The sequence below is a fragment of the Phyllobates terribilis genome, unplaced genomic scaffold (assembly GCF_046119375.1).
Source record: "Phyllobates terribilis strain yellow unplaced genomic scaffold, ASM4611937v1 Scaffold_13__5_contigs__length_258822181, whole genome shotgun sequence".
NCBI lineage: Eukaryota > Metazoa > Chordata > Amphibia > Anura > Dendrobatidae > Phyllobates > Phyllobates terribilis.
Window position 1 is genome coordinate 119,046,601 of NW_027362773.1, and position 19,332 is coordinate 119,065,932.

General features: G+C 44.6%; 1 protein-coding gene across 1 annotated transcript in view; it reads right to left on the reverse strand.

The window, feature by feature from the left end:
• The window catches only part of LOC141173614 (ras-related and estrogen-regulated growth inhibitor-like), a 58,420-nt gene that overhangs the window by 19,586 nt on the left and 19,502 nt on the right, over window positions 1-19,332 (reverse strand). Inside the window, exon 3 of the mRNA XM_073657916.1 lies at window positions 2,303-2,376. Coding sequence (XP_073514017.1) covers window positions 2,303-2,376 — 74 coding nt within the window. The remainder of the gene's footprint in view (window positions 1-2,302; window positions 2,377-19,332) is intronic.

The window sequence follows — 19,332 nt, forward strand, 5'->3', positions numbered from 1 at the left end:
CGTGAAACATGCGGAGCAGGGACTCGAGCATGTCACTCGAGCACACGCTGTACATGGTGCATACCTGAGTACCCGATGCAAACTCAAGTAGCGAGCACTTGCGCTCAAGAATAATGACAACTTATTCAATATGATGACCTAATGTAAACAAATTCTGTGCCGTACCTCTGGGTTTAAAATGTTCACTATACACCTTAATAAAATCCTTGAGGGGTATAGTTTCCAAAATGGGGACACTTGTGGGGGAGCTCCACTGTTTAGGCACATCACGGGCTCTCCAAACGCGACATGGTGTCCGCTAACGAATTGAATGGAAAATCGGCTCAAATTGTTAGCGGACACCATGTTGCGTTTGGAGAGCCCCTGTGTGCCCAAACTTTGGAGCTCCCCCACAAGTGACCCCATTTTGGAAACTAGACCCCCCAAGGCACCTATGTAGATGCATAGTGAGCACTTGGAACCCCCAGGTGCTTCACAAATTGATTCGTAAAAATGAAAAAGTGAAAAAAAAAACACTTTTTCATTTTTATGAATCAATTTGTGAAGCACCTGGGGTTCCAAGTGCTCACTATGCATCTAGAAAGGTGCCTTGGGGGGTCTAGTTTCCAAAATGCAGTCACTTGTGGGGGAGCTCCAAAGTTTGGGCACAGAGGGGCTCTCCAAATGCAACGTGGTGTCCGCTAACAATTTGAGCCGATTTTCCATTCAATTTGTTAGCGGATACCATGTTGCATTTGGAGAGTCCCTGTGTGCCCAAACATTGGAGCTCCCCCACAAGTGACCCCATTTTGGAAACTAGATCCCCCAAGGCACCTATCTAGATGCATAGTGAGCACTTGGAACCCCAGGTGCTTCACAAATTGATTCATAAAAATGAAAAAGTGTTTTTTTTTTCACTTTTTCATTTTTACGAATCAATTTGTGAAGCACCTGGGGGTTCCAAGTGCTCACTATGCATCTAGAAAGGTGCCTTGGGGGGTCTAGTTTCCAAAATGGGGTCACTTGTGGGGGAGCTCCAAAGTTTGGGCACAGAGGGGCTCTCCAAACGCAACGTGGTGTCCGCTAACAATTTGAGCTGATTTTCCATTCAATTTGTTAGCGGATACCATGTTGCATTTGGAGAGTCCCTGTGTGCCCAAACATTGGAGCTCCCCCACAAGTGACCACATTTTGGAAACTAGACCCCCCAAGGCACCTATCTAGATGCATAGTGAGCACTTGGAACCCCCAGGTGCTTCACAAATTGATTCGTAAAAATGAAAAAGTGTTTTTTTTTTCACTTTTTCATTTTTACGAATCAATTTGTGAAGCACCTGGGGGTTCCAAGTGCTCACTATGCATCTAGAAAGGTGCCTTGGGGGGTCTAGTTTCCAAAATGGGGTCACTTGTGGGGGAGCTCCAAAGTTTGGGCACACAGGGGCTCTCCAAACACAACATGGCGTCCGCTAATTATTCAAGCAAATTTTACAATCAAAAAGTCAAATGGCGCTCCTTCCCTTCCGAGCCCTGCCGTGCGCCCAAACAGTGTTTTTTCCCCAAATATTGGGTATCTGCGTGCCCAGGGGAAATTGCACAACAAATTTTGGGGTCCATTTTTTCTTGTTACCCCTGTGAAAATAAAAAAAATTGGGTCTAAAGTAACATTTTTGTGAAAAAAGTTAAATGTTCATTTTTTTCTTCCACATTCAAAAAATTCCTGTGAAGCACCTGAAGGGTTAATAAAGTTCTTGAATGTGGTTTTGAGCACCTTGAGGGGTGCAGTTTTTATAATGGTGTCACTTTTGGGTATTTTCTGTCATAAAGACCTCTCAAAGTGACTTCAAATGTGATGTGGTCCCTAAAAAAATGGTTTTGTAAATTTTGTTGGAAAAATGAGAAATCGCTGGTCAACTTTTAACCCTTATAGCTCCCTAACAAAAAAAAATTTTGGTTCCAAAATTGTGCTGATGTAAAGTAGACATGTGGGAAATGTTATTTATTAACTCTTTTGTGTGACATATCTCTCTGATTTCAGGGCTTAAAAATTCAAATTTTGAAAATTGCAAAATTTTCAAAATTTTTGCCAAATTTCCATTTTTTTCACAAATAAACGCAAGTGATATCGAAGAAATTTTTCCACAATCATGAAGTACAATATGTTACGAAAAAACAATCTCAGAATCAGGGGGATCCGTTGAAGCGTTCCAGAGTAATTACCTCATAAAGTGACAGTGGTCAGAATTGTAAAAATTGGCCTGGTCATTAACGTGCAAACCACCCTTGGGGCTTAAGGGGTTAAGCAGGTCTGGAAAATAGATCATACCTGACCAGCGGTGTCCAGGATTTCAAAATGGACAAATTCTCCATCTATTGCAGCTGTGTGTCTATAAATCATTTCTGTGAAGAAAGGAAATATTCTTTACATGAGAAGAATAAAATCACATCCATTAAAGCAGGGTTCCCCAACTCCAGTCCTCAAGGCCGACCAACAGGTCATGTTTTCAGGATTTCCTTAGTATTGCACAGGTGATGGAATTATTGCCTGTGCAGGTGATGCAATTATCACCTGTGTAATACTAAGGAAATCCTGAAAACATGACATGTTGGTGGGCCTTGAGGACTGGAGTTGGGGAACCCAGCATTAAAATGTCTTCATACTGTATGTATTAGCATAATGGTCTTCAAAATGAACGCTATAGACTAGTCGATTGCAACCTGTCACTCTCAAGTTGCTGCAAAACTACAACTCCCAACAAGCCCTGCAGATATCCACCAATCTCAAGATCTGTTGTGGATGCAGGCAGATGTAACCGTGGGTGTACATGTGTGAGTCCACACAGTCTCTCTGAAGGTCTGTTCTATGTAATGTGATCCCTCAGTGAGAACCTTTGACAATTTTCATGCCTCATAGTTTGCATTGTTTTTCAGTGAGTGCAGAGATTCTGGGAAGGAAGGAAGGAAGGAAGGAAGGAAGGAAGGAAGGAAGGAAGGAAGGAAGGAAGGAAGGAAGGAAGGAAGGAAGGAAGGAAGGAAGGAAGGAAGGAAGGAAGGAAGGAAGGAAGGGAGGAAGGAAGGAAGGAAGGAAGGAAGGAAGGAAGGAAGGAAGGAATTAGGAGCATCTGATATGTGGAAAACCAGGGCAATTCCCTTTAATAAAATATATTATATCTTGTATATACTATTAATTTATGGTAAGTTATCACATTCAGGGCTGCCATCAAATATGATCAAACATGATGCCAGCATTTTACAATCGAGGGAGCCCCACCTCAGTTGTGATCGTCTGTCCCTGTGACATACGGTAATCGTCGAGGCTTAGGTCAACATAGTTTTGAACAAAAGTCCTCAGGGCTGTATCATGTGTTTGCATACTAGGGCATACTGCGAGTATGCCCTAATAGACACCTGTGTATTCCTATATGCTGGCAATGAAGAAAAACACTGTAAAAGAAAAAAATAGACTTCCAGTCCCCCTTTGGGCCAAAAAAGTAATAAATTAACCGAAATAAAAAAAACAGAAAAATGTTAAGATTTTCTTCAAAAGTTATACATAATTCCACATGTAACGTGAAGAAATGCCCACATATTTGTCATCCCCATGCCTGTCATTTTTTACATGTATTTTTTATTTTGCTTGTACTGCATCATTAAATTAATAAAAATGAAATACTGCTCTATGTATACCTCCAAAAATGGTAAAAATAGAAAGTACATGTTCCACAAGTACAAGGTCTCATTCACTCAGGTTGATGCAAAAAATAAAAGGAAAAAATATAAAAAAGTTTTATGATGCTGAACACCAAGATGAAAAAAATAAAAAAAAATGACCTGGTATCGAAATTCAAAAATGTCCAGTCCTTCAGAAGCTAAAGGATTATTTATTCCTACGATTTATTCTACAGATCATTTCATTTCTTTAGGATTCCTTACTGTAAAGCAGGCATGTCCAAAGTCCGGCCCGCGGGCCATTTGCGGCCCGCGGTCCGGACTAATAAGGCCCCCAGGTATCCAGCAGCATGTACCTTGCGGCCGCTGCCGCTCTCGTCGCCACCGCCGCTCTCGTCGCCACCGCCGCTCAGTACTCCGGCGCAGGGAGAAGAGCCGAAATCTCGGACATCGCGAGATTTCGGCTTTCCTTCTCCCTGCGCCGGAGTACTGAGCGGCGGCAACCGGCCAGCCAAGATCTCGCGACGTGCGAGATCTCCAGCCCCCAGGGGTTGTAAGACGTTCAGAGGTCAGATAGGCTGAAGACCTCAGCTTAGTTGTGTAAAATTATATAAATAATATATATATTAAGTTATATATAAGTCCCTGCGCCACCTTACACCTCCAGAAAGGTTAGGCCAGCAGGGCTCTCACACAAGCTTGTGGTAGCAAGCTGTCATACCCTTCATTAACCCCTGACTGCCTGTCACTGTGCTATAATTCCATTATCTGATGTGCGACTGTTGCACAGCTTGCTATTCTCTGCCTGTGTTATAAAGCATATAGCAGTATCTTATTTTTGCTGTTCCACCCTCTGCGCCTTTTAATCTCTCCCCTTCTGGCCAATTTTTATAATGGCAACTACAAATAAGAAACGAAAAGTTGACAGTGAGGGCCGTCGCTTCCAGGACAAGTGGAAAGTAGAATATTTTTTCACTGAAATAAAGAATCACTGTGTTTGTCTGATATGCCAAGAGACCGTTGCTGTTTATAAAGAATTTAATGTCAAGCGACACTATCAGACGAGACATAGCACATACGACAAGCTAACAGGGCACGACCGAAGTGAAAAGTATAAGCAACTTGAAGCTGTTTTATTGTCACAACAGCGATTTTTTACAAGAGCCCGTGAGTCAAATGAAAATGCCACAAAGGCGAGCTATGAGGTGGCAGCGTTAATTGCTAAAAATTGCAAATCTTTTGCAGAGGGTGACTTTATCAAAGAATGTGTTATGAAAATGGTAGAGAATGTCTGTCCCGAGAAGAAGCAAGAGTTTTCCAACATTTGCCTGGCTCGTAACACTGTAGCACGGAGAATTGAAGAAATTTCATCGGATATTAAGAGACAGTTAATGTCAAAAGGAGCTGATTTTGACTTCTTTTCAATAGCCTGTGATGAAAGCACAGACCTATCTGACACGGCTCAGTTGCTGATTTTTTTAAGAGGGGTGGACGATGAAATGAATGTGACTGAAGAGCTACTTGACCTCCAGAGCCTCAAGGATCAAACAAGAGGGAAAGATTTATTTGATTCTGTTAGTTCTGCCATAGATGACATGAAACTGCCTTGGAACAAAGTTACTGGGATTATTACTGATGGGGCACCTGCCATGACTGGTGAACGAAGTGGATTATCAACCCTAATCTGTAACAAGGTGAGCGAAGAAGGAGGCAAAGCTATTAAACTTCATTGCATCATTCATCAACAAGTTCTCTGTGCTAAACATCTCCAATATGATCATGTTATGAAACCGGTACTAAAGACCATTAATTTTATCCGCTCTAAAGCCCTGTGCCACCGCCAGTTTAAACAGTTTCTACTGGATATCCAGGCTGAATATGAAGATGTTTCATATCATAACGATGTAAGATGGCTCAGTCGGGGGTCTGCACTGCAACGTTTCTACTCTCTCAGAAAGGAAATAGGAGAATTCTTGGAAACAAAGGGACAAACGATGCGAGAACTATCTGATCCAATTTGGCTGGCTGATTTGGGGTTTCTAGTCGACCTAACAAAGCATCTGAATGTACTGAACATGAATCTTCAGGGCAAAGATGCAGCGGTGAACCAACTTTATTCACACCTCAAAGCCTTTGGAACAAAGCTGCAACTTTTCCTAAGGCAGTTGTCACAAACACCGCCCAATACCATCCATTTTTCAGCGCTACAGGAAATAATTAACAGTTTTCCACAGGATGATATCCATGCGCAAATAAGCAGGTATGCAGCAGACATCACATCTCTGGCTGGGGAGTTTCAACGGCGCTTTCAAGATTTTGCAGCTATTGAAAAGGAGATCAGCATTTTCTCCTCTCCATTCTCTGTTGACCCCGACAATGCTCCTGATCAGTTGCAGCTCGAGCTCATTGAGCTACATTGTGACAGCGAGTTACGCAGTCGTCATCAACAGCTCTCTCTTGTTAACTTTTACCGCCAACTGGATAAGAGCCGGTTTCAAGAGATTCGAACATTGGCTAAGAAAACCCTGAGCTTGTTTGGCTCAACATATTTGTGTGAGAAGACATTCTCTGTTATGAACTTTAACAAGAACCGCGTGAGGACAAGACTAAGTGACTCTCACCTGCGTGACATTTTGCGCATCAAAACCACGGCCATTGAACCAGACCTAGTCTATGTGCTGCAGTCCAGATCCCAGTTTCACCCTTCACATTAGTGCAGGCTAGTTTCTTTTTTTTAATTGAGATTAATATGTTGTAAAATCTCAATTAATGTCAGTTGGATAGACAGTTATATATTTGAACACATGTATACTTGCTGTTATGTTCCTGTTCACATTTTTTGAACTTATAAGTTGACAGACAACCTTACATTACTTTGTGTAATGTACTTTAAAATGTTCCTGAGATATCTCAGTTTCCTGTTTTTATTATATTAAAGGGGTTGTCCAAGTTCAGAACCCAGACATACCCCCTTTTTCACCCAGGCAGCCCCCCTGCCATGGGCATCAAAGCATCTCATGCTCCGATGTGCTCCCTTGCCCTGTGCTATTTACAATGACACACTGCCGGTAGGAGGCTTCACCGGCTCTAATGTGCAGGCTTTAGCGCTGCTCTAGCTGGTTTACTGGTGATAAAGCCCGCCCATCAGTGCCGGTGACGTCACTGGGCTTTCTGCCAGCCCCGTGGAGAGCCGGGTATGTCACTAGAACTCCAGAAAATGCCTTTCCTCTGCGCAATTTAGTGCAGGGCAAAAGTAGGACATTGGAGCATAAACTGCTTCGATGCTCAAGTCGGGGAGGGGCTTCCTGGGTGAGAATGGGGGTATGTCTGGGTTAACCCCTTTAAGGCAGATTGATTAAACACCTGTTTAGATTTGTCATCCAAGTCACAAAATAAAAAGTATGCCGTTTTCAATAAACTTTGCAAAAAAAGTTTATTTGCATTCATTTTAATGGTCCAAAGAATGTCAAGCAAAATGATCGGCCCTCGCACATGTTCACTTCATCAAATTTGGCACTCTTAGAAAAAAGTTTGGACACCCCTGCTGTAAAGTAATTCATTTGAGGATTGCTCCCACAGACAAACGCTTCATTCAATAAATGGGAGGAGGGGGTTGACTTGAATGTGTCATTGTATCACTCCAAAAACAACAACAACAATAAAACATAAAACATCATTAAGTCAAAGTGTCTATGTAAAAAAAAAATGTATAAAACATTCTGAACATTTGGAAATAAATCAAACAAATCAATGTTTCTTCTCTGGGATATACAGTGACTCACTTCGGAGACTACTCACCATCTGCCTTCACTTGTGGGTGCTGTTAGTTGTACATTATATCTCATATCCTTTGATTGTGCAATAACAAATAGAGAAAGCCAAACATTTTCCACAGCACCCTGTATCTACAATACTTCCCAACAGTTTAAGAGGTTGTACAGGATAAGACATGGCTGCTAACTTCTAGGAACAGTGATATACTGTATACCCATCCACCAGTTGTAGCTGACTTTGCAGCTCAGCTCCATTGTAATGAATTGGGCGAAGCATCAAACTGCGGACAGTTGGGGGCGTCGTTTTGGAAACAACCACATTTTTGGTCTCTCCGCCAGCCTCATCTTTGCAGCAGCATCCTCACTCTGACTTGCATAGTGTTGTGATGAAATGCTCAAATAGTACCACGTCTGTAAGGATGGCACCTGCTGAATTTATACTCAATACAATTATTTGAAATCTGACATTTAGGTTAAATAGTATCCGTCAGCAGGTTTTTGCTATGTAATTGGTCAGCAGATCGATTTAGGGACAGAGACCCTGATTCCAGTGATGTATCACTTAATTGACTGGGTGCAGCAGTTGTGATAGAATCCCTGTGCTATCTGCTGCAGATCTCTGAATGCTGAGCCCTGTATATCCTGCCCACATCACTTACTGGCAGCTTACTGTGTACATTGTATATTGGCAGAAAGCTACTAATCAGTGCTGGGGGAGTGGTTGAACCAGGAGGCATAAGACACCTAGTCCTGTAGTGATAATCTCCTGCTGATAAAACACTGACTGTATTGAAACAGCAAAACACATCCCAGTAAGTGATATACTGGAATCAGGGTCTAAGCCCCTACACATGATGTGGAAAACCCTCAGGTAAAAATATATATGCATTTTTAGTGAGTTTCCAGAGTGGAAATGCACTAAAAACACATGTACTCCGCACATGACAATATCAATAACGTTTAATCAAAACCAAATACCAGGAAATATTAAAAAAAAAAAATCTGATTTATTTAAAACATGACATACCAAAAAGAGACAAACACCGCAGCAGAAAAAATAAGATAAAAAAACATGTTAAAAAACCCACTCAAAAACGAGATGAAAAATCCGAGTAACATAATTTACATAAAGGGGTTTTCCTACGAACAAAGTTAATTTTAATCAACATTTTAATCAATAGATCTTGGCATAATAATCAGTTCCACAATTCCATGTAAATGTTCCTGTGCTGAGATAATCTTATAAATGTGCCCGTACCGTGTAATGACTGTGTCTGATCGTGCAGGAACATGGTCTGCTCATACCACAGCTCCTGGGCTGGGGAGGAAACAAGAGAGTTACAGCGCGGCATCACAGCTGATTCTTTTTGGGAGGTAAAACATTGATTAAAAACAGGCAGGGAAATGTTTTACCTCACAGAAAGAATCAGCTGAGATCCCGTTCTTCATCCCCTGCCCAGGAGCTGTGGTATGATCAGACCATGTTCCTGTATGGTCAGACATTACACAGTACACAGCAGGGCACATTTATAAGATTATCTCAACACAGGAATATTTAATTTAAACACATCCACTTGTGTAAGTTATTATTATTCCAAGATCAATTAATTAAAATGTACTTTGTTCATGGGAAAACCCCTTTAATAGATGCAGAAAAGGTGCCGAAAATCTGCAACATCAAAAACTCTCCAAATACTCATCGTGGGAGCTTAGCCTTACAGAGGTTCTGTTACTAGGTCAAAAGTGGCCAGGTTTTGCTCTTCTTTTATTCTCACTGCTCCCGAGTATTCCATTCTTTGATTTTTGCAAATCTGCCATACGAGTCCAGAGATATGGGCCTTTTTACATAGTGCTAATTTTTCTGGTCTCTACAAAGGGGGCGTGTCTCACCAGATTCCTCAGGGGTGTGGCTTTATGCTGCTTTGCATTATTACCCTGACTAGCCACGCCCTCTTCATAGAGACCAGAAAAAATTGCAATAAATAAAAAGGCCCATATCTCTGGAACCGTATGGCCGATTTACAAAAAAACAAAATATGGATTACTCAGAGGAGCAGGGGGAATAAAATAAGAGCAAAACCTTGCTACTTTTGACCTGGTTACAATTCTTCTTTATTGCGTCTTTTTTCCATGTGTCCACCACATAACCTTGACAGATGTGTATCCACAGAAAGTAAAAAATAAAATCTACCTATTAAACCACAGTAAGCAGAGATCTGAAAAATATTGACACAGAAAACATATTAAGAAACTGTAAAACTTTTCAATATACAAAAAATGTTACTTTTGTAACATTTCGTGCCAAGAATTGATGGACCAGAGTTACTGTTTTAACTTAAATTGCTTGTTTTCTCAGAACTTCTTATGTCCCCAAATAAACAGATTAAGTGGAACTAACTCCCAAAACCGTTTTACCATAAAAGGCTCACACAATGAACGATGGAGTGGATTTTAAGACCAGAAAAAGATAAATGCCCTGGATATATATGAAGACCTAGTTACAAAGGTAATTAAAAGACCAGATCAGATGCAGAACAAAATGTCTTTGTGTAACAGAGAAACATAATGCAAGACTGAATGAAATGTACAATAATTCATAAACAATATATTGGTCATCTCAACTTCTTTTTTTTTATTACAAGATACATGCTAAAGATGTTTTCTAGTTTCAACAAATAGGTATATTTATTTGTATAATACAAAGATTCTATTTTCTGTACATTTTCTCTATCGATTTCTTATGGCTTACAAGATCTCAGCTTGGTGTCAATCAATAAAAACATTTAATAATTACTTGGATAGAAATCTGCCCTGATTGTATGACACATAGGTGATGATTTACTAAGGAGTAGTAATGAGCGAGTATGTTTTGTTAACCCTTTCGCCGAGTATACTCGGTCGAGCACCGAGTATTTACAGCATGCTCGGGCTTTAAGTTTTGATCGCTCCGTGAACATGATTTGTGACTGACAGATTTAATACATGTGAGGAATGCCTGTTTTTCCAGCATTCCTCACATGTATTAAATCTGTCAAACAGTCGCAAATCATGTTCACGGAGCGACGAAAACTTAAAGCCCGAGCATGCTGTAAATACTCGGTGCTCGACCGAGTATACTCGGCGAAAGGGTTAACAAAACATACTCGCTCATTACTACTAGGTAGTGTTGAGCATTCCGATACTGTAATATCGGGTATCGGCCGATATTCGCGGTATCGGAATTCCGATACTTAATTCCGATACTTTTACAATATCGAATACCGGAATCGGAAGTTCCCATAATGCCTGTGACGCGCCCCCTGGGCCTGTGCTGCTTCTGCTGCGCAGGGGGATACCCGGAGCCGGATCTGCTGGGGATAGTAGTCCTCGTGGCGGTGACCCGGTCCGTGCCCAGGGTGTCAAACTAAGCGGCGGAGTTTAGTATAAGATGTTATAGTGTTCGACTACGCCACCCGTTGAATGCGGTTATGAAACCGCCGCTGCAGGGCAGACCACTGAGGCCGGTGGTACGGTTGTGCAGCGTGGATAGTATAACCCCCAACGGGAGGGGTATGGCCTCAGGGCAGCGGACGTGGATGATGGGGATAGTGGAATTGCTCGCAGGCACCAGGAACCACTCAGAGACGGTGCGGTGTAGTTCAGGGTCTTTACTGGTGGCAAAGGTAGACCCTCCCGGGAGTACTGGCTAGCGATCGGGGCCTGGTCAGTCCGTGAGCAGATAGGATCTCCCCTGGCCAGGCGGAGTTGTAGGCCTCCCCACTAATTGTACTCTTCCTGGCTACCTTGCTAGAAGCGGGTAAAAGTAGCCCACGTCCCTGAGTGTACCGTGTGGTGCTCACCCGTATGGCCGGTGACTCGGGGCCTTCTGGTAGCCTCCGCTCCACGACAGCGGTGCTGGTCCCTTGCGTGTGACCGTGCCTTCGGGTTTCTTGGCCAGAGGACCTGAAATCCCCTGCCGGTCGGTTTCTGCTGCTGGGTATGGCTCAGTCCCCACAGCCTCGGACTCTGTGTCCGGTGAGATCTCTTCAGTCAGGACGAGCTCTACAGCTTCCAGTCTCTGACCCCTTTTATCACTGCTCCCACAGAGCTCCTGATCTTGCTCTCCCTGCATCAGCTCCACTCCAGACCAGACTGTGTCTCTGTCTGGGACTCCTCTTCTTCTCCCTAACCCCGCCTCAGCCCCAGTTTATATAGGGGAAGTTCTTCCCCTCCCAGGACTGGGCAGGAGATGTTGCATGCTTAGGATTCCTGACAAGGAGACCTCCCACCTGCTCACAGATGTAATATTGCTATTACTGTGGTAACCAGAACCCTGGGGTGCCACATTCCCCCCTAGTAAAATTTAGTACTCCGGGACTAAACATATTTTTGAAAACATAACAGGGTATAAACAGGAACAATACAATAAGGAAAAACACGTTAGGGTGGTCACGGAGTGTCCGCAACCGGGTGCAATTTTTGAAGCAAAAAGGGTGTCCATTTCACCAAAGAACGGGGAGCCGTAACCAGGTAGGGGTCTGTCCTGCCCCGAGTCTTTAACAGTCTATAGTCCGTTCCTGGGTTACGCTCCAAACATATATACAACAGAGTTCCGGCTAATCCACAAAAGACACCTATAAAATAACTGGAAAAACATAATTATTTACAAGCAACAGTAAACAGGTAAATACCAATAAGACAGTCTGAACACTTTAGATCCTCCAACGTACGGGCAACTGGCCTCTATTGGCCCTAGTAGACCTACGGAGCTTACTGACCGGTCCTGAGCTACAGGGTGTAGGAGCTGTCAAAGGTAAGCTGGGCAGCTGTCTACGGACTCTTTGGCTCACTAGGGGCACGGCAGGCTCACTATAAGCAGAGGGTCGATTCTCCTGGTCTGCTTGTGTGAGGTCTTCTGCCTCCTGGACCGGCTGCTCTTCCAGCTCTACCTGTTTTTCCGTAGGCACTTGGGATGCTGGCTGAAGGAAAAGACCGAGGGAAGTCTCCGAGTACAGTACTGATCATCTCTTCCCTTTCCTCTGCGGGTCGAGGGTTTTCTTGATCTTCTTCAGGGTTTCGTAGCTGCTCGGGACACTTCTTCAGGTGATCTCGGGAGACAATGGCTGTGGTTTCTCCTCCATCCTTACTGATTGTGCAGATTTTTGGGTTTTCATGGCTTGATGGCAGTACGGTGTACGGGTCCTTCTCCCACTGGTCGTCCAACTTGTGGAGCCGTCTTTTCCTCTTCAAGACCTGCTCTCCAGGTACCAGGGGAACAGCGGGAGCACACTGGTTGTAAGTCTTCTCCTGTCTTTCTCTTGCTTGACAGAGACTTCGCTCAACGCTCTCCTGTACTTTCCGGTACTGCTGCTGCCTCTCTGTGTCCCAGTCTGCTTCTGGTGAAGTGTCCTCGGGTGTCAGGACTCCCATATCCAGATCAACAGGCAGCTTACCAGGTCTTGCTCTCATTAGGTAAGCCGGGGTACAGTTGGTAGAACCTACAGGGATGTGGTTGTATAGGTCCACCAGATCAGGCAGTTTCTCAGGCCACAGACTGCGTTCTTCCAGGGGCAATGTTTTCAGAAGGTCTATCACCACCTGGTTCATCTTCTCGCAAAGTTCATTGGTTTGCGGATGATAGGGTGTTGTTCTTATCTTCCGGCAGCCATACAGAGTGCAGAACTCCTGGAAGACTTCCGCTTCAAAGGCAGGTCCTTGGTCCGTCAGCACCTGCTCTGGGTATCTGTGTGGACGACAGAAGTGCTGCTGGAAGGCTCTAGCTGCTGTTTGAGCCGTTAAGTCCTTGACGGGGACTACAACCAAGAACCGGGAGTAGTGATCCACGATGGTTAACGCATAGACGTAGCCACTTCTGCTGGGGGTCAGTTTTACATGGTCCAAGGCTACCAGTTCCAACGGCTGCCTGGTGACGATGGACTGCAGGGGAGTCTTCTGGCTGGCACGGTCCTTCCTTCTTAGGTTGCATGGGCCACAGTCTCTGCACCACCTCTCGATGGTCCCTCTCATGCCTACCCAGTGGAACCGCCCGCGCAGCAGGAACTCCAGCTTCTTCCATCCGAAGTGCCCAGCTCCGTCGTGGTATGCCTCCAGTACCATAGCCGCGTCTCTTCTTGGCACCACTACTTGCCAGATCAGTTCATGCGTCCGGGAGTTAACCATTCTGCGGCACAACTTCCCCTTGTAAAGAAACAATCGACTCTTCTCAGCCCACAGTTGCTTGGTCTCCTCCGGAGCGTCTGGGTCAAGGCGGGCATCTGGCCGAGTCAGCATCTCCTTCACTAGTCGGACGGCGGGGTCACTGTCTTGTGTTTCCGCAAAGTTGTAATGAGGTAAGGGGTTGAACGTAGCGGATTGCTTACCCCTTACACGGTGGGAATACTGGGTAGTCCCATGACGGTGAAACGCGGGGAGTTCAACTTCTTCCAGTTCCTCTGGATCTTCCCCTACGTCCGGTAGGTTTGGCATTCTGGACAAGGCATCCGAGTTGGTATTGGAGCGTCCTGCCCGGTATTTGATCGTGAACTCATAGTTGGACAGGCGGGCCATCCATCTCTGCTCCAGGGCACCGAGTCTTGCAGTGTCCAGGTGTGTCAACGGGTTGTTATCCGTGTACACGGTGAACCGCGAAGAGGCGAGGTAGTGCTTAAAGCGTTCGGTGACTGCCCACACCACTGCCAGGAACTCTAGCTTGAATGAGCTGTAATTCTCAGGGTTTCTTTCGGTGGGTCGCAGTTTTCGGCTGGCGTAAGCAATTACCCGTTCTCTCCCCTGCTGGATCTGGGACAGTACGGCTCCTAGCCCGATGTTACTTGCGTCGGTGTAGAGGATAAAGGGCTGGCTGTAATCAGGGTACGCCAGGATTTCATCCCCCGTGAGGGCCATCTTCAGCTGGCGGAAGGACTCTTCTTCCAGCTTCTCCCATCTGAAGGGCGGCTTCTGGTTCTTGGCCTTCCTGGACTGGCCTATCAGGAGGTCCTGCATAGGAGCTGCCTTTTTGGTGAAACCGGGAATGAATCTTCGATAGTAGCCTACCAACCCGAGGAACTGCCGCACTTCCTTTACGCTGGAGGGTCTTGGCCATTCCTTAATCGCGGTGATCTTATCAGGGTCGGGAGCCACTCCGTCAGCACTCACCACGTGTCCCAGGTACTGCACTTTTGGTTTTAGCAGGTGACACTTCGACGGTTTCACCTTCAGACCGTAGTTTGCCAGGGCTTCGAACACTTCCGCCAGGTGTTTCAGGTGGTCCTCGTAGGTTATGGAATAAACTATAACATCGTCCAGGTACAGCAGGACCGTCTCAAAGTTCCGGTGTCCCAGACAGCATTCCATCAATCGTTGGAAGGTTCCTGGTGCGTTGCAGAGTCCGAACGGCATGCAGGTAAACTCGCTAAGTCCCATCGGGGTAGTGAATGCGGTCTTCTCCCGGTCCGCCTCTGCGACAGGAACCTGCCAGTACCCGCTAGTGAGATCCAAAGTGGAGAAGAAGTTAGCAGATTTTAAAGCAGCCAAAGACTCCTCTATCCTTGGTAAGGGGTACGCATCTTTGTGTGTGATACGGTTGATTTTCCGGTAATCTACACACATTCTCATGGTGTTGTCTTTTTTTTTAACCAAGACTAGTGGTGTTATGTTCTGCTACCAGAGCTAAGGAAAGAGAGGAGATCTGTCCCTACGATAGAACTCAGCTGAATCCCTACGATGTAACAGGGAACCTGATCCTGCGATCAGACCTGCTAAAGTCCTAAGCTAGTCTGTACGAAGACCTATAGATGTGGGGGAGGAATCCCTACAAGTACTAAGGACTGGGAGGAATATGGGACACCTCCTAACAGAAATAGTAGCAGACAGACGAACAAACAAACAAAATATATAGAACATAGAGGTCAGTAAACCAAGCAAACTAACAGAGCAAGACACAGAGCACAGGCTAGCTAGAAAGTAGATATACAATGAAGTCCAGCAAAGCCAGAAGGACGGAGCAGGATTAAATAGGCCAACAAGGTCATGTGACCAGCAAAGGAAAAAAAACCTAACAGCAAGGTTCTAACAGTACCCCCCCTTCTAAGAGGATCCTCCGGATCCCCTAGGACCAGGCTTATCAGGAAATCTCCTGTGAAACGCTCTGATAAGTCTGGACGTGGAAACATCATCTGACCTCACCCAAGAGTTATCCTCGGGTCCGAAACCTTTCCAGGCCACAAGATACTGCAAACTACCTCTATACCGTCTAGAGTCAAGGATGCGAGAAATTTCATATTCCCCGTCCTCCACCACCGGAGGAACAGAGGCAGAGGCGTCACCATCCGACACAACAGCTTTTTTTAACAGAGAGACATGAAAGACCGGATTAATTCTCCAGGAGGTAGGAACCTCCAACCTAACAGCAGATTGGTTGACAACCTGAAGCACCTTAAAGGGCCCTACAAACTTGGGACCCAATTTCTTAGAAGGAATCCTCAACCGCAGATTCCTAGAGGACAACCAAACCATGTCACCAACAGCGAACAAAACCTCCTGTCGTTTCCTATCAAAGTAGTCTTTAGATTTTCTGTTGGCCTCCTGAAGATTACCACGCACATCCGTCCAAACTCTTTCCAAATCACCGGAAAAATTCTCCTCCTCAGGCACGGCAGATCCCAACTTGGAGAACGACCCAAACGACGGATGTCTCCCAGAACAACAAAAAAAAGGCGAACAACCAGCAGAAGAAGATGTATGATTGTTCAGAGCAAATTCGGCAAGTGGCAGAAACTCAGACCACCCCTCTTGATTGTCTGCCACAAAACAACGCAAGAACTGCTCAACATCCTGGTTTTTCCTTTCTGTCTGGCCATTAGATTCAGGATGATATCCGGACGAAAACGACAAATGAATTCCCAACCTGTCAGAAAAGGCACGCCAAAAACGAGCCACGAACTGAGGACCCCTATCAGAAACAATGTCAGTAGGAACGCCATGAAGTCTGACAATTTCCTTGACAAAGGCCTTAGCGAGAGTTTTAGCGCAGGGCAGTTTGATGAAGGGAACCAAGTGACACATCTTGCTAAAACGGTCCACGACCACCCAGATGACAGTAAAACCCTCAGAGGGGGGAAGGTCAGTTATAAAGTCCATAGCCAAATGTGTCCAAGGAGCACTGGGGACCTCCAAAGGACAAAGCAACCCCGCAGCAGGAGTATGTGAGGACTTAGATCTAGCACATACAGTACATTGGCGTACCCACTTAATGACTTCCTTCTGCCATCCAGGCCACCAAAAACTGTGACCCACCAGTCTCTTGGTCTCAGAGATTCCGGGATGACCTGCCAACCGAGATTCGTGACACTCAACAAACAAATCTCTCCTAAAGGTCCCAGGCACAAACAACCTCCCATGAGGAGTGTTAGATGGGGCATTCTCCTGAGCTTTAAGAATCTCATCTTCCAAAACGGAGTCTAAAGCAGCTATCACAACACCTTCTTGTAAAATGGTTTCCTCTTTCTCAGCACCGACTATGGGAGAAAAACTGCGAGACAAGGCATCCGCCTTAACATTCTTAGTACCAGGGATGTAAGTAACGGAGAAATTAAACCGCGAGAAAAACAGTGCCCACCTAGCCTGACGGGCATTCAGGCGCTTGGCAGCGTCAAGATATATCAGATTTTTATGATCCGTAAGAACCTGAACGGGAAATTCCGCACCTTCCAAGAAGTGGCGCCAGTGTTCAAATGCGAGTTTAATAGCCAATAATTCCCGATTACCAATATCGTAATTCAATTCAGTCTCCGAAAATTTTTTTGAAAAAAAGGCACAGGGATGTAATCCATCCCCGTTATCCTGAGACAATACTGCGCCAACCCCCACAGAGGAAGCATCAACCTCAACCAAAAACGGCCTAGTAACATCAGGCTGCATAAGGATGGGAGCAGAGGTGAACCTCTCCTTGAGATACACAAAAGCTTCAATGGCCTCAGAAGACCACTGAACCGCATCAGCACCTTTCCTGGTGAGATCAGTCAGAGGTTTGACAATACTAGAAAAATTTTTTATGAATTTTCTATAGTAATTGGCGAAACCCAAAAACCTCTGTATCGATTTCAAACCAATAGGCCTAGGCCATTCCTGCACAGCCTGAACCTTAACCGGATCCATCTCAAAACCTTTGCTGGAGATAATGTAGCCCAAAAAACTAATTCTCTGTACAGCGAACTCACATTTCTCCAGCTTAGCAAAAAGCGAATTGTCCATTAATAACTGTAATACCTCACGCACGCTCCGCCAATGAGACTCCAGATCTGGCGAATAAATCAAAATGTCATCCAAATACACAACCACATTTTTACCGATCAAAGGTCTAAGGATGTCATTAATCAGATTCTGAAAAAATGCAGGAGCATTAGTAAGACCAAAAGGCATAACCAGATTCTCAAAATGACCCACAGGAGTGTTAAAAGCAGTCTTCCATTCATCACCCTCCTTCATGCGCAACAGATTGTATGCCCCCTTAAGGTCAATTTTAGAGAACCACTTGGCCCCCAATAACTGGTTAAACAGATCAGGAATCAATGGCAGTGGGTAAGGATTGCGTACCGTAATTTTGTTAATCTCACGAAAATCCAGACAAGGACGTAAACCGCCGTCCTTTTTTTTTACAAAAAAAAATCCAACCGCCACAGGAGACTTAGAGGGCCTAATGTGACCGGCGGCCAAACTTGTCTGTATGTATTCCTCCAAAGCCTTCCTCTCAGGAATAGTAAGGTTAAATAAACGACTTTTAGGAAGAGTCGCTCCAGGGACAAATTCAATAGAACAATCATAGTCTCTATGGGGAGGCAAAACCTGCGATTCCTTCTCAGAAAAAACTCTCCAAAAATCCTGAATAGGAACAGGCAATTCTCCCCTATCCAAAGCTGCAATACGCCCGTTACAACACTTGTCATAACATTTATGGCTCCAGGATTTAATTTCACTGGTAGACCAATCCAGTACAGGATTGTGACATTTTAACCAGGGCAATCCCAATATTACTGGAGAAGGCAAGTTATTCAACACTACCAAATCCAATTTCTCATGGTGAACACCATTAATAGTGAGAGGAAATTCACAGACCTTGAGAGTAATATTCTTCAAAGGGGAACCATCCACAGAAACCACAGCAATGGGGGATGATAAAGGTTCAGGTTTTAAATTGAGTTTTTCCACGAATCCCCCATCAATTACATTCAGTGTAGACCCGCAATCAACAAACACCCGAAATTCCATTAATTTTTCCTGAGCAATCGTGGAAGCAGCTAAAAATATACCCTTGGAATTTAAACAGGCAATACGGGCGTGACTGACCATTTTTTTTTCTTTCTTCATACGAAGCTCACAGCCTTTAATCAAATGACCAGATTTTCCGCAATAGAAACACAAGCCTTTCGAAAAACGACGGTCTTTTTCTTGAGAGCGAGGTGCCACCGATCCAATCTCCATCGGTTCACCACTGTTAGTACACACATTATCATAACCAGAAACTGACATAGCAGAGGATTTGCTCTCATTAACCCTAGCACGCAGTCTTCTATCCACCCGTATAGCTAATTGCATAGCCTGTTGCAAATCCTCAGGTGTAGGATAAGCAATTATCAGGTCTTTAACCCTTTCACTGAGCCCAGCAAGAAATAGACTTTTCAGAGCAGAATCGTTCCACCCTGTTTGAGTGGACCAACGACGAAAATGAGTACAATATTTTTCGACATTACCTGATCCTTGTTTTAGACGTCTCAACTCAGTCTCAGCTGATGCGACACGGTCAGGATCATCATATAATAGTCCTAAAGCAGAAAAAAAACTATCCACTGATCTGAAGCATGTATCACTAGGTTGCAAAGAAAAGGCCCACTCCTGAGGCTCTTTGCGCAAAAGTGACATTATGAACCCTACGCGCTGG